The 14,673-nt window shown below is 36.4% G+C and overlaps 2 protein-coding genes across 2 annotated transcripts in view; both read left to right on the forward strand.

Moving 5' to 3' along the window:
* The window catches only part of Epac (Exchange protein directly activated by cAMP), a 757,111-nt gene that overhangs the window by 203,720 nt on the left and 538,718 nt on the right, over window positions 1-14,673 (forward strand). The gene's annotated exons all lie outside the window — the stretch shown is intronic.
* LOC141482318 (uncharacterized) lies at window positions 1,198-2,272 on the forward strand. The gene is made up of 2 exons (XM_074175395.1): window positions 1,198-1,391; window positions 1,456-2,272. Exon 2 carries the CDS (start codon window positions 1,457-1,459, stop codon window positions 2,162-2,164), a length of 708 nt encoding a protein of 235 aa, XP_074031496.1. The 5' UTR covers window positions 1,198-1,391; window position 1,456; the 3' UTR covers window positions 2,165-2,272.

Raw genomic sequence — 14,673 nt, forward strand, 5'->3', positions numbered from 1 at the left:
AGATTATCAAAAAATCGTCGAACAAGGTGGTATGATATTCAGAAAGATGAATTCATTTAGAAGCGTGTTACATGATATGTATACTGAATTGAAAAATAAAGTTGCATTATCATATCACGACGATAAACGATTTATCATTCCGAATACTACCCACACTCTTCCTTGGGGTCATAATGATATTGAATTTTATGAAAACGATCCAAATGAGAACATTCGTTGGATAAGTAATATTATTCAACAATCACAATCTCAGGAGACTCCATTGGATCAATTGATTAATTTATTATCTGCCGAGATCAATGATTGAAATATCATTCAATATCTTCAAAACCGGAAAATTCAATATTGATATTTATGTAGCCATTTATAATTAATAATATATGACAGAAGTAATGTGATATTAATGTATTATGTATGTATGTATATGTATTACTGTAATGAATATAAAATGATTAAAATTTTATTTGTATTATTTCTATTTCCCTAATCAATTACTGCAATATATAGTATAATGTAAATGACAGAAATATCAGTTTGAAGAGAATCATCGTAGAGTGCACAATGTCTATAACAATCGATAAGTTTGGTAGAAAAAGAAAATGGGGTGGTAATGTCATTCGAGGTCCTCCTGGGAATGGTTTTAAATTAACAAAAGATGGTCATTATGACATGCAAAGGAAAATATTGAAAAATACAAGTGAACCAATTGACAAGAGTGATTGTGTAACTGTATCATATCTTGAGGGGGAAATTAATGGAGCAAAGGAAGTTTTACTTCTAGCCCTACAAGCTGCAATACAATCCACAATAGGCAATATTGCTCGGGACGCCCGGCAAAACCAAAACCAACTGATGATGTATTAATGGAACCAACATGGTGAATGTATTCCCTCGTTAGGTTAGGTTAATAGTTACGTTAGGTTAGCTGCATAGTTACGTTAGGTTAGGTGTTAGGTTAGTATTCCCTCGTTAGGTTAGGTTAACAGTTACGTTAGGTTAGCTGCATACTTACGTTAGGTTAATAGGCGATCGCGAAGCGATCGCTTCGCGATCGTGAAGCGAACGCTCAGCAGGCCGCTTCGCGGCCTGGGGCGCTCAACATCCACCACTTGCATCCGGGGCGCGTTTTTTGCCCCTTCTCGAAGCCCCGCCCCCTTTCCGAAGCCCCCCCCCTCCCCTCCCCGAAGCCCCCCCCCGACTCCCAACATTTGCGCATGTACACCCCTACCCTCAACGCGCATGTGCGCTCCCACCATTTTCCCACCACTCACGCATCGAAGTCGATACCCTCCGGAGAGCACTCCACAACATTCAGTTCGAGAAGTCATCTCATCGAGAGCAGTCCACTCCACTTCAAGGCAGTAGCTTCCGACGACTAACTTGACATTTGAGTAAGTAAATTAAGAATGTTATTTTTTTATATCAACTAACTTTGTATTATTTCTTCTTTTTCAGAATGGCAACCAATACACAGGAGGTGAATAATGCTGTGGCGTCTATTCTGCCGGTGTCCGCTGACCAGGAGGAGGCAGCATCTTCGAGAGCGGTGACGGGTGACCAGGCAACCACTTCGCGTTCGCGAGTTAGGTGTAGATCTTCTAGCCCTGACTTATTCGAGGAGGAGGAGGAAGTCAGGGCTGTGAAGAAGGTTTGCCAACGACCTGCAGCAAGGGTTGGTCCTATTTCAAAGTACCGAGCTACTTGCAATAGGACTAATCCTTATGCAGGTAGTTTTTCGACCTCTCGTAAGAGGGCCTCCACACCAGCAGCAGCACCAGCAGCAGTGGAAACTCCGAGGATTCCTTCCCCGGAGTTGGTGATATTGTCCCCGTTGGTGGTGCGACTACCACCGCTGCCAGCGACACCGGCGGATCCTGAGGTGTTGGTGCCACAAGTGCGACAGCCTATCGGAGAGGTGAGTGAAAAGATGAATACTTTTCTACAGAGATGCAAAGAAATAGAACATGCTGCCCGATCTAGTGAGGCCGCGTTGGCTAACATGAACCGCCTAAAGGGTGAAAAGGTTAAGCGACGTAGGGAATTAGAGAAAGAAATGGCCGAACTAGATCGTGACATTGCATCTCTGGAGGAAAGGTGTGAAGCGGCAACCTCTTCGATAGAGCTACACAAAAGGTTATGGACAGCTATGGACCCTTTTTTGTAGATTAAGTATAAATATAAGATTAGTTTTAGGTTAGTTAGGAATATTTAATTATGGTAGTTTTAAGTTTATATTTGTTAAGTTAATATTGAATAAAGGAAAAGGAAGTGAAATAAAGGGTGTACAGTGTTTTTTGGTTTGGTACACATTGAACAATGCGATGGTTGGAGAATTTTTCTTCACTTCCTCTTATTATTATTATTATTTTTTTATTTCAATTCCAAGTTCTTCTAGACAAATACCTCACATCAATTTTTGTGTTCTCTAATCACTTGTAAATAATTCCATGGGAAGAAAATTTAAAAAATAAAAAAAATAGACATGTTTCATAGTGAAATCGACAAGTATATTTCATTTGTATTTTATCCATTCAAGTATCTCTTTCATTGAATATGTCTTATGTCACTTTGCAATTTACCCCTACTCATTGAATATGTCTTATGTCTCACTGCAATTTACCCCTACTCAATGTCCCACTCCTCTCCCACTCCCTCTCGAAAGTATAAAAGTAGAAATCATCTGATGAAACATTCAGTTGATCAGCTAGCATCGAGATGGAACCCGATTCAACCTCCGAACCCTATAGCTGCCCGGATCAGGGGTACAACTTCAATTACTGGGATAACAGCCAGGTACAGGTAGTCTCTTCCACCACGGAACCCCACAGTCCGCCATATGAATACCGGGATCACGACATCAGGATGCAAGTTCAACATGTCACTGGCAGTGACGAAGGACACTTGGACGATTCGGAATATCCAGATCCTGACGGATGGTGGGACCCTGCTTATGATGACATTGTCCCAATGAGCAGCGACGACGACGATGATGACGACGACGACTCTGGCGATGATGCTGATGACGAGCTTGACGTTAGACGTCCTCCACCATCCCCTATCCTCATCGAGGATAGTCCTCCGCCATCCCCAATCCTGATCGATGATGATGTCCTCAATTCCGATGATGACATATAATCATCTACTCGTCCATCATTTCCTTTCCTTTCCTTCCACGGAGTACACACTTTTTGGTTGGTGTACACGAGGCACTGCGAGGCTGGGGCAGTGTCTTCCTCCCTTCCTCCCCCTCTTATTAGTTTTTTTTTCCATAATAATCACTAAGAATTTCTCCTAATAATCGCTCAGAGTTTCATTCTTGATGTTTTCGAATCTCAAACACTGTTCTACATTTCACCCCCTCCATTTCATTTCTTCCAATATAAATATAGCAACAATCCCAGTTCTATATCATTCTTCCACAATGTCGAGTACAGGACCCATCCAAGTACATGAAATAGATTCAACGTCTGATCATTTGAGTACAACCTTCGCTCAATTTCTGCAGCGAATCTATGATCTTCCTGATGATTTCGCAGAACGAGTGGAACAAGGTATTCAGGACGACATAGATGCTGTTGACGATAATAATGCGGATGATGTGATTAGTATATCATCTGATTCAGCTGATTATGACGACGACGACATCATGAGTATATCATCTGATTCAGATGACTACTATGAGGATGATATCATTAGTATATCATCTGATTCAGATGACGATACCATAATTATTGTTTCTGATGATGAGGAGCGTTAGTCCATATCATTGCATGGATTAATAAAAAAATAACAGCCCTTTTCAGGGCTACAATTAAAGACTGAAACAATAAAAAAAATAGCTCTTTTCAGAGCTACCATTATACTTTCAAACAGAAACAGATTCATACCATTGTTAACATTATGTTAACATTATAATCTCAAACGAAATATTTGTATGTGAAAGTATTCATCATTATATGCATATGAATGATTGACAAATGCCAACTTCAACTTTCATTTAAAGTAGTACTCATCATATGCATAGATATTCAATGACTATCAAATTCCAAATTTCGACTTTTCAGTCAAAGTAGTAATTTATTTGTCATATAATGTATAGATATTCAAAGACTAACAAATAGTAATTTATTTGTCATATAATGTATAGATATTCAAAGACTAACAAATTTCCAACTTAGACTTTTATTAGTCAAAGTATTCATTTGTCACATAATCTATGAATACTAATACAACTAACTACTGTTTGTGTGAATAATGTAGCCCTGAAAAGGGCTGTTGTTTTTTTTTTGACCAGTAGGTCCACGGTTATTGTGCCACAGGTTGGACATTATTACATATAATACATGTAGATACTCGGGTGAAGTTTGTTAGTGGCCTCTCGCAAGCTTCACACCAATTCTGTCCCATTTCCATAATTGAGACAGTGTTGTGGGTGTTGACATGGGCATACCACCCTCCATTATTGTTTCTATGCGAATAAAACCGAAAGCAGCACCAACATAGTTTTTTGTTCTCTCCATCTATTGTGCTGATCAATACGTATGCATCCAATGCACAATACAAATCCAAGGGATCTTCCAGTGTCTCACTGACATTGAGTGTTCGCATACCGATCCTCATAGCACCATCACCTTCAGTTGTGTCAGCTTCTATCCCTTCATCATCTCCTTCTTCATCCATGACCCTCTCAAACTCCATCACGTCATCATCTTCGTCACTTTGGTTGGCCTCGTTTTCAACTTCGTCTATCTCATCTTCATCGACTCCAACATCTTCTGCTTCAACTATTACTTCCTCTAGCGGAACATTGACATCCTCATCATCTGATTCGTCTATCCAATTGTTTTCATCAACAGCAGCTATTCTATTTAATGCAGCATTTATTTTTGCAGAATTCATCTTGTTGTTGTTTGCTCACAGTTGTAGAGAGTGAATGAATGAACTCTAGGTTTGCAAGTCAACTTATATAGGAGGTGATGCGACTCCCACTTGACTCGTTTAGAGTGGAATAGTAGGAGAAGTTATCCCACTATACTTCCACATGATGTTGATTTGTATAAATAGAGATCGTAGGTATAGGAGAGAGCCTTCAGAGTTTCTGTAAGTCATCTCTTAATATTTCTAATCGAATTAGTAAAATGCCGTTTCCAAAAGAGTGGAATGAAAAACCAAAAGTGTGTGTCTACCCAATGATGATTGCAGGGGCTATTGTGTGCTACTTTTGTCAAATAAGTAGACCTAAGGATTCAATCAATCATGTACTGGTATGTGTAGTGATTGCGTGTTGCGGATTCAACTATCGCCTCCTTCTCATCCACCGAAGCGAACAAAATCGGATTATCGTCAACAACAGTTACAGTGTCTGAAGTGTTCCGAACCTATAATATTTAACAATATAGGTATCTGTAGAAATATTTGTGGTACCTGTGCTGCCGTTCCAACTCCACTGCAACGTTGTTTGCGTTGTGATACATATTCCATGAATTGTTGGAATCATGTATGCAATGCATGTAGAAGTACTTGGGATCTGTGTGAGAAGGTTGGTCAACTCTACCCCAATAGGAGAATCCATTTTTTTCAATGTTGGTGTTTGACGCACGAGCAACAACTATTGAGGAATAGAGTCAAAGAACGTTCCACATCCACAGAGACATATTAACATTTTTCATTTTTTATTATCGTTATTGTCCTCTATTATTAATAAATATATATATATTTTGAATTAATTTGTATTATTTTCTAACATTTAAAAATACATGCATGCAACACAAAGTTTTCCTCTTAAATGACAAAGATTGTTACATGCGTGAATAGTTTAGTGAGAGAGCGCATGTGCCAGTTGATGAAAGAGCGCATGCGCTAGTTTATTTTCTTCTATAAATGGTGAGGTCTCAGTAACATCATCACCTTTCCTATCCACATTCTATTGCTATCACATATCATTCCTCAGACCTTAATAATCATGAGCTCTATGCCGCTAATGATTGCTGAAGATGGTTCACCACTTGTTGATATCGATCAGACTGATTTTGAAAATATTCCAGTATTACATTTATCGAGTCAAGATTCGATAAATGATTTTGATATTAACGACTTCGTTAACTTTGCAGATGTGCCAGAACCAAATGAGCAAATTATTATTGAAAATCCGATCGTTTCGCAATTATCATCACTCAAACACTCTTCATCTACCCTTCCTCTTGGTGTTGATAAGAAATCTAGAACAATCAAGAGAAAGGTTACTGAGGCATCTTCATCGATTGTCACTGACTTTAAAGAAAAGAAAGAATCCAAAAGTGTTGTGCGACAGAAAAAACCCGCAACGAAAAGTGACAGATCGAAGAGGAAGCCAAAAGGTACTCCTAAAGAAATGAAGAGTGATTTGAAAGCTGAACCGCTATCTTCTTTCAGTCCCCTCCATCGGTTTGGGGAAATGAAAAGGAAAGCAAAATGCCGTCTTGTAAAGGCACAGATGACTATTGCTGAACTTGAAAAGAGTGAGCGAGCTATTAATGCTAATAATGAAACTCTTGAAGCATTAGATGCCAAGATTGCATTAGCGAAGGTTGAATTGGCTAGAATGTCTAAAGATGCTGATGAACTCCGTTCAAAAATTGGTAAAGATAAGCAATTCCATCAACGTTCGAGAATGCAAGCTCAGGCTGAGCTTGAGGAGTCGACTAAGCTTTATGAGACAGCATTATCAGTGAGAGATAATTGGCAAAAAGAGTTGGATACTGCATTTCAAAGTGACGGCGATTAGTTTTGGGAATGATAATGTGTTTTCAATATCGTGAGTTGAAAAATATAAGCGGTAATGGAGTATACAATTAATTTGGTTTGGTATACACAGAACATTGCGAATGGCTGGGGCAATGTTTACCGCTGCAATATTTTTCAGTTCACATACTTATAATTGAAATGAAAACAATAATGAACTTTAATATTACTTTATTCATAAAAGTCACTATTATATACATTTAAACCATATTTGATTCATCAATCCAAGAATTTTGTTCGCTAGGAAGGCCTAACCACTTTACATATACTTTATTTTTTCTTCTTTTCAACACCTTCTCAATCGGATATACGTCAGGATTCTCGGTTCGTAATAACTCTTCTTCGTAAAAACATCCTCTAATCGGCTGTTCATTCATATCTTCAAGATTATAAGTCGTTGGGATGGTTTTATTAATTTTAACAATCTTGAATAGCTCCGTGGTAAAATTCACAGTGTAAGACTTTTCAAAAATATGTTTGTATTTACTTATACGTACAATATCATTTAATTGGAATTTGGGTTTACTTTGTCTTCCTCCAATTCCATTGATACCCTTGAATTTTAATTTTGTTGTTGAATCAACATTGATGGGTGCCATACCTATTGTACGATGAACTTTATTATTATATCTACTAGTTATAATTGGAAGAATATCAAGCCATTTGTGGTGACCTCTCATCGAAAATTCCTTGTAGAGCCATGCCTTTATTGTACGAATCACTCTTTCTGCTATAGCTGCCTTCTTTGTGCTAAATGTTGAATAATGATTAATATTATATTCTCGCATGAGAGATGAGAAGCTTTTATTGAAAAATTCTTTCCCTTGATCGCTTTGTATGTGTTTGGGGGAGTATTTGGCTTCTTTCAGTACATGTTTCATTGCATTAGTTACTGTACTACCTGTTTTATCTTTAACTGCTACAGTCCACAGATATTTGGAGTAACAATCTATCACTACAAGTATATATCGGTATCCTTCATTACTTTTTGCATAAGGTTGCAGTTCAGCTAAATCTATTTGCCATAGATCTGCAAAACCTTTGATGGTGGTTATTCTTCTACGAAAATTACGTCTTGCAGGTTTATGTAATTCATTAACAACTTGTCGTTTGACATCACTTATTTCATTAGTCATTCTATTTCAATATGATTAAAGAGAAAAGGTGATAATGTTACTGCATTGAATGATGATGTGACAGTGATCATTACATGTGAATATGTTAATATATTATACCTTCTTCACGTAATTCTTCAATTATTGAAATTATTTCATTATCATGTCCGGTATGTCCGGCTGACTTTGAAGCTACCAATAGTCGTAGGCGAGCAACTAACTCTTTCGGTGAATTCCAGTACACATAATTCACAGGTTTAGAATTATATATTTTCTCCATTTTCACTCGTTTGAGTGCTCCACCAATTTTACTTCTACTTCTTATTGGATATTGTCGTGAGTCTAATAGAGGTTTGATAACTTCACGAAATTTTTTAGAATTTGTATTTTCAAAACCATTCTTCAGATGATATTGTTTATATGGAGCATTCGTTATTTTCAATATTTTGGAATATATTTGACGAGTTTCTTCATTATCAACATCTTGTGGATTCTTCAAAAAAATCATATCATACAATTCTGGACTACCTGCGCATTCATATTTTTTCACTTTATTAGCATCCCAAAATGAAATGTTTCCATCTTTGAAATTTACCACTAGACTTCCCATTTTCAGCTTTTGTGTAATTGGATCCATACGTACGCCAAATGTTCCATCATATGCTGGATTTCTAGATTTTATATTATTCAAATGTTTCATCAAAACATCTTCACCACTTTCATTCATAACAGGTGAGATGTCAGGATCCGAGGAATCGATGTGGGACGATGATGGTGTTTCGAATAGAGTTGTTCTCATATCGTCTTGAAGTGTGCTCGTGTCACTATTCACAGATGATACACTACCAAAAGATTGTTTTCTTCCTATTGGAGTACTCATGGGATAATTTGAAGTAGATTGAACAGTTCCATGATTTGGTGATAACACTGGTGATTTAGAAGTAGCGTTTGATGATAAAACATTCAATGGTTTCATTATGGGCTCATACAATCTTTCAAGTGTCGTACGATTTTCAATATTATCATTCTTGATAGAGTTGAATTTCTGCCTGACAGCTTCTGTTGTCTCTACTAGTTGACGTTTCAAATTTATTTCATTGTTTTTATTTTCAGGATCTTTTTTTGTATTCATAATGCCCTTTTTTGAATTAAAGCTTAATTCGTTGGTGAAGTGACCACTACAATATTCAGTGATCGAATAAGTTCCAAAAACAAGATCATGGGTATATAAAACTATCGAATCCTTTGCGATATCTACCTTCATCTATTTTTCTATCCTTATCAATGACTAGAAATCCATATTGGTCCTCCCAGCATTTAACACACATCAATTGGAATTGTTTGAATGTTACATCGGGTGAAACATGATCTGAATAAATGTGATGTAAATTCGTCTCATCTTGTTTGAACATTATAATGAAATTGGTATTGTCACGCACTAACTGTTTGGGTACCCGTGAATATGTCTGTGCTAGATAAAAACAATCAACATCCTTATGACGTCCCATACAGAAATATGATCTAATAATATCTTGCTTTTCACATATCACATCATCGAAAATGAAAACAGAATTAGGCTTAGCGTCGGAGGGTTCCACTATTTCTGCATTATTGCTGAATGTATAAAAACCTAATCCTTTTATAGGTTCCAAAACACTTCGCAAGTACTGATATTTAGGTTGATTGAGTGATTTCGAATAGAGATACACATTTCTAAATCTCAGTCCTTGTGGATGTGTTAATAGTGATATCATTGCATTCGTCTTTCCACAATTTGAAGGTCCTATAATGAGTCCTCGAACTGATGATGGAAGTAGTGGACCATGTCTGAATACCCTTTGTCCATTCAATCCACAACCAAATTTCTCATCTAGATTATCTACAGCAAACTTTTCTTTCTGTTTTACAATGCGCATCGTGCCGTGGTTGGAGACTATATAAATGTTATTAGCTTATTCATTTCAATGTGTACCATCAAACGATACGGACGTATTGAAAGTGATCGTAAAATTAAAAGAGGTTGTGGTTTTGTTAATGATTTAATAAACAAACTTCCTTTCGAATTACATCTACCCGGAGGTTATCAATACTGTGGACCGGGTACAAAATTGAAACAACGTTTAGCTCGTAACGACCCTGGAATCAATAAATTAGATATTGAATGCAAAAAACACGATATTCAATATTCTAAGCATCCATCCGATCTTGCAGCAAGACATTTAGCCGACAAAGAACTTGAATACAGCGCTTGGGATAGGGTTAAATCGAAGGACGCGAGTATTGGGGAAAGAGCATCTGCATTACTTGTCACCAACATTATGAAAGCGAAAAGACATATGGGCATGGGTTGTAGTACCAATAAGAAAAAATGTAAGAGGAAAGAAACGAAGAAAAATAAAATTAAAAAAGTTGCATTTGGTGCTGGGATAGTCCATAAAGTGCGAAATGTATTGAAGAAAGCTGGTGGGAATCAATTTGTGACGAATAATAGCAAAAAAGCTATCACTGTGGCATTGCAGGCGGCACGTAAATACCTTAAAGCTGCCGGTGGAAAGAAGAAAATCCGCACACCACGCATAATTCCTGTTCCCAAGATCGGTGGACTTTTACCATTGATACCAATTTTTGCTGGACTATCCGCACTAGGAAGTTTGGCGGGAGCCGCTGCTGGTATTACCAAGGCCGTGAATTCGGCAAAAGCCAGCAGAGCGGCTTTAATGGAAGCCAATCGTCACAATAAAACCATGGAGGCTGTAGCATTAGGCAAACGCGGAAGTGGAATATATCTCAAACCATACCGTAAAGGTTTAGGACTATATTTAAAACCATACAAAGCCACAAACAAAACAAAAAACTAATTGAACCCCTACCTCAGAGGCCTCTTACTGATCTCGATCTCAGTTATTATGCACAAAAAATGAAAATTCCACATTTTCGTGGTGTTTTTATGCGTGATAGATTACCATCTTCAGGTCCAAAACAAAACGAGACAGCTATTGTTAATTTAGATGGAATAAGTGGACCAGGAACACATTGGGTGGCATATAAAAAATGTGGGAAAGAAGTCACATATTTCGATAGTTTTGGAGATCTACCCCCACCATTGGAATTGACTCGATTCTTTCGAAAATGTTCGAATGTAAAAATCAAATATAACTATGATCGACAACAGAAATTTAATACAGTTCTCTGTGGTCACTTGTGCTTGCAGTTTCTCTCTAAATAATTTTCCAAATAAAAATGGATTCAACACCAAAACTGGATCGGGAGGCTATCAAGGGAATGGGGTTTTCACTTAGAATGTTTTCAAAATATGGTACCTTGAAAAAAATGGATAAAGTGATGCTTGCAAATATGCCTAAGGAAGTGATACTTGCATGTGTTGCACATGAGATTGCATATGTTTGGGAAAAGTTGCCTAAGCATCTGCAAGATGACATCGATATAATGAAACATAGATATTGTTATGAGCACCACCACCACGATCAAAATTCAGAATCGGATGTTAATGACGGTCCTATACCTCGGAAATCTATGTGTTGTATTTGTAATATAGAGGATGTGAATATTGGTATCAATAAAAATGATACTTATTACAATACAACACCTTCCAAAAAGTGTAAATTGTCTCAAATGTGCTGTTGCTGTGTACAATAATAAATTGAAATGTGTTTCAAAATATTCATCAGTCATGTCACGAAAGTTCGAGCTTCAAGCTGTCGGGACAAGTGTCTTGAGTGCGGATTTTTTTCCACCAATTGAATTGGATAGGAACAGTCGTTATGGATTAGGACTTTTGGGATTCTATGGGTGCAATACAATCAATAATATAACTGAAGCTAATAACTTAGTTAGTTTTAGAATCAGTAATGACAACTCATCGATACCCCAAAAGTTGACAATTGAAATTCCATGTGGTGCTTATGAAATAGAAGAGATCAATGCCGTCATACAGAAACATATCATGTTCAGATTGTTTCATGATAAAAAACCAAATGATGTCGTTGCAGATGATATTTTCTATCTACACGCCAATGATAATACATTCAAATGTGAAATGCGATCCAAATATGAAATTGATCTGACACATCCAAATTCAATAGCAGAAATGATAGGGTTCGCTCATGAAATATTTCCACCAAATCAGATACATGAATCATCATTACCAATAAACATTACAACTGTGAGACTTATCCGCTTAGATTGCAATATAATATCTGGTTCATATATAAATGGTGAAGAATCCCACATTCTTTTCTCATTCGATATTGATGTTGAACCTGGCTACAATCTCACTAAAGAACCACACAGTATTATATATATGCCTGTCAGTCCAGAAGGTCGTCAATTGATTCACAACATTACAGTGCGTATTTTGGATGAAAAAAATAACCTTATCGATTTTGGAAGTGAAGAAGAGATTTTCATTATTTTGGAATTGAAGAAAATCGAATAACTGTTGTTATGGGTTTCATTTATAATAGACAAAATCGCATTGAACAATCCCAAACGAGTTGCACTATCAAAAAGAAAGGTGTGCATAAAAAGAAGCTCATTCCACAAGTGTATGCTAAACAGTTAGCACATAACGCTCTGTCTGTGAGTGATCTTAAATTTTTGAAATCGATTGGATTGAAAGTGAGAAAATAACAATGGTGCTCGAAACAAACAATGAAAAGTTGAATATATTCAATGAACCAGTGCTCGATCATTCTCTCATAAGTTTACATGAGCACACATATAAGCCCTATGGATCACCGCTATTCAGGAATTCGGATGAAATCAGAATTGCAATCAATAATCAAGATGTTATACTAGATATTGCCGAGAGCTTCATTTACATAGAAGGTAAATTCACCCCCAAAGATGTAGCGAAAACATGCTATCTCTCGAATAATGCAATTGCATTTCTCTTTGACGAAATTCGTTATGAAATGGGTGGTGAACAAGTGGCTGTTGTTAGAAAACCTGGGATAACATCTACAATGAAAAACCATGATATCATTTGGACAATCTCATGCTAACACATTATTGACATCTGGTTGGGGACTTTCACAATTGAAGCAAGATATCTTGGATACAAACAGTCATGTTTTTAGTGGAAAACTACCACTGAAATATTTGATGGGTTTTGCTGAAGATTACAACAAAAGTATCTTGAATGCCAAACAGGAATTGATTTTGATTATCGCTCGATCATTCAAAAACTCTTATATAGGTGAGGTTGATGCTGATTTGGAATTGAATAAAATCGAATGGAAAATAAGGCATATTGTACCAGATGATAAACACAAGCTCAAACTTTTGAGTAGAATAAACAAAAGCGGTCTGAATGCCAAAATCAAGTTGGCGTATCGTATGTGGGACCTCTATGAACTACCATCATTACGTGGGACTTCTTCAGACATATGGGCCATCAAAACAACTAACGCATTGGAAACTCCTCGTTTTGTCATCATCGCATTCCAAAGTACTACCACATCTGAAGATAGAACACAAGATATTACAAAATTCACAACTGCTGATATCAATAGTATTCGAGTATACTTGAATTCTGAAGTTTATCCATATGAGCGTTTGAATTTGAATTTCGATAAAAAACTTGATGCTCCTGCTTATTATGCTTTTGAGAGTTTCCAGCGAAGTTATTATGATAAAGATATGAGTGAACCTCTGATGGACATTGGACAATTTAGAAAGAATCCACTATTCGTCATCGATTGTTCCCATCAACCGAATGCAACAAAATCATCAACTATTGATATAAAGATTGAGTTTGAGACGAGGAAGACCAAGTTTCCAGACAACACTAAAGTATATGCATTAATTTTGCATGATACAGTTTTAACATACAATGCATTGGATGGTTCAGTTCATAGCAGATATTGACACTTTTTTTTCACTCTATCATACTGTATCTACATACTGTTTTATGATCTTTTTTTTTTTATTTGTAACTGACTTATATCATGTATTGTATTTTATATCATATTTATTGTTTTGTATGTAATCATTTTCTATTGTATTTCATCAGATTTAAATAAATAAAACATGAAAATAATACAAAGTTTTTTATTTGACATTATTTATGATTTACAGGAACATACAGACTATCTAAAATAACTTCTTCCTCATAATCATCATTTTCGCGACCATCTTCAATTTCCTCTCGATTTTCATCATTCAATTCAAAGTGATGAATAATCCATTCTGGCAAGTATGGTTGGAGGCTATACAGGAATCTTCTTAGGTTCAGTTCAATCATAACCTCACAAAGTTGCCACAATTCCAATTCATTATCCAAAAATTTGTTGCAAACTTCTGCACCACTCCAATAGTTCTCAGCATCACGAAGGCATAATTCGATTTGTTTTTCATCATAGCATACACTCATATCATAAACGCTTGCATGTTCGGCTCCATCACCCAACACCTTCAATTTAGACGACAAATGTTGAACCGATGATTTGAGATCTACAATATCGACCCAATCTTGACTTGCGTACTGCATCCACATCTTTAAATGGTGGAACTGAAATCGAATAAAAAAAACAATAAGCAACCTCCAATTTTTCAGTGATATAATACTCACATTCCCATTTTACTTGTAGTTACAAAGTGAGTGTATTCAACTAAGTTAGTAATGTTTATATTTCCATATAATTATCATCTAATATATGAATATTAATAAAACAATAAGAAATTCATTATAATTACTATTATTATTCAATCATATTGAATTTGACTAGAGTTATCGTTTTCACACCAAAAAAACTTT

This window comes from Leptinotarsa decemlineata, unplaced genomic scaffold, assembly GCF_025532065.1.
Source record: "Leptinotarsa decemlineata unplaced genomic scaffold, Ldec_3_MD MMD2_tig00001019_RagTag_RagTag, whole genome shotgun sequence".
Lineage (NCBI taxonomy): Eukaryota > Metazoa > Arthropoda > Insecta > Coleoptera > Chrysomelidae > Leptinotarsa > Leptinotarsa decemlineata.

Excerpts from the sequence above, each read along its gene's own strand:
- LOC141482318 (XM_074175395.1), top strand. The coding sequence starts at position 1,457 with ATGGCAACCAATACACAGGAGGTGAATAATGCTGTGGCGTCTATTCTG.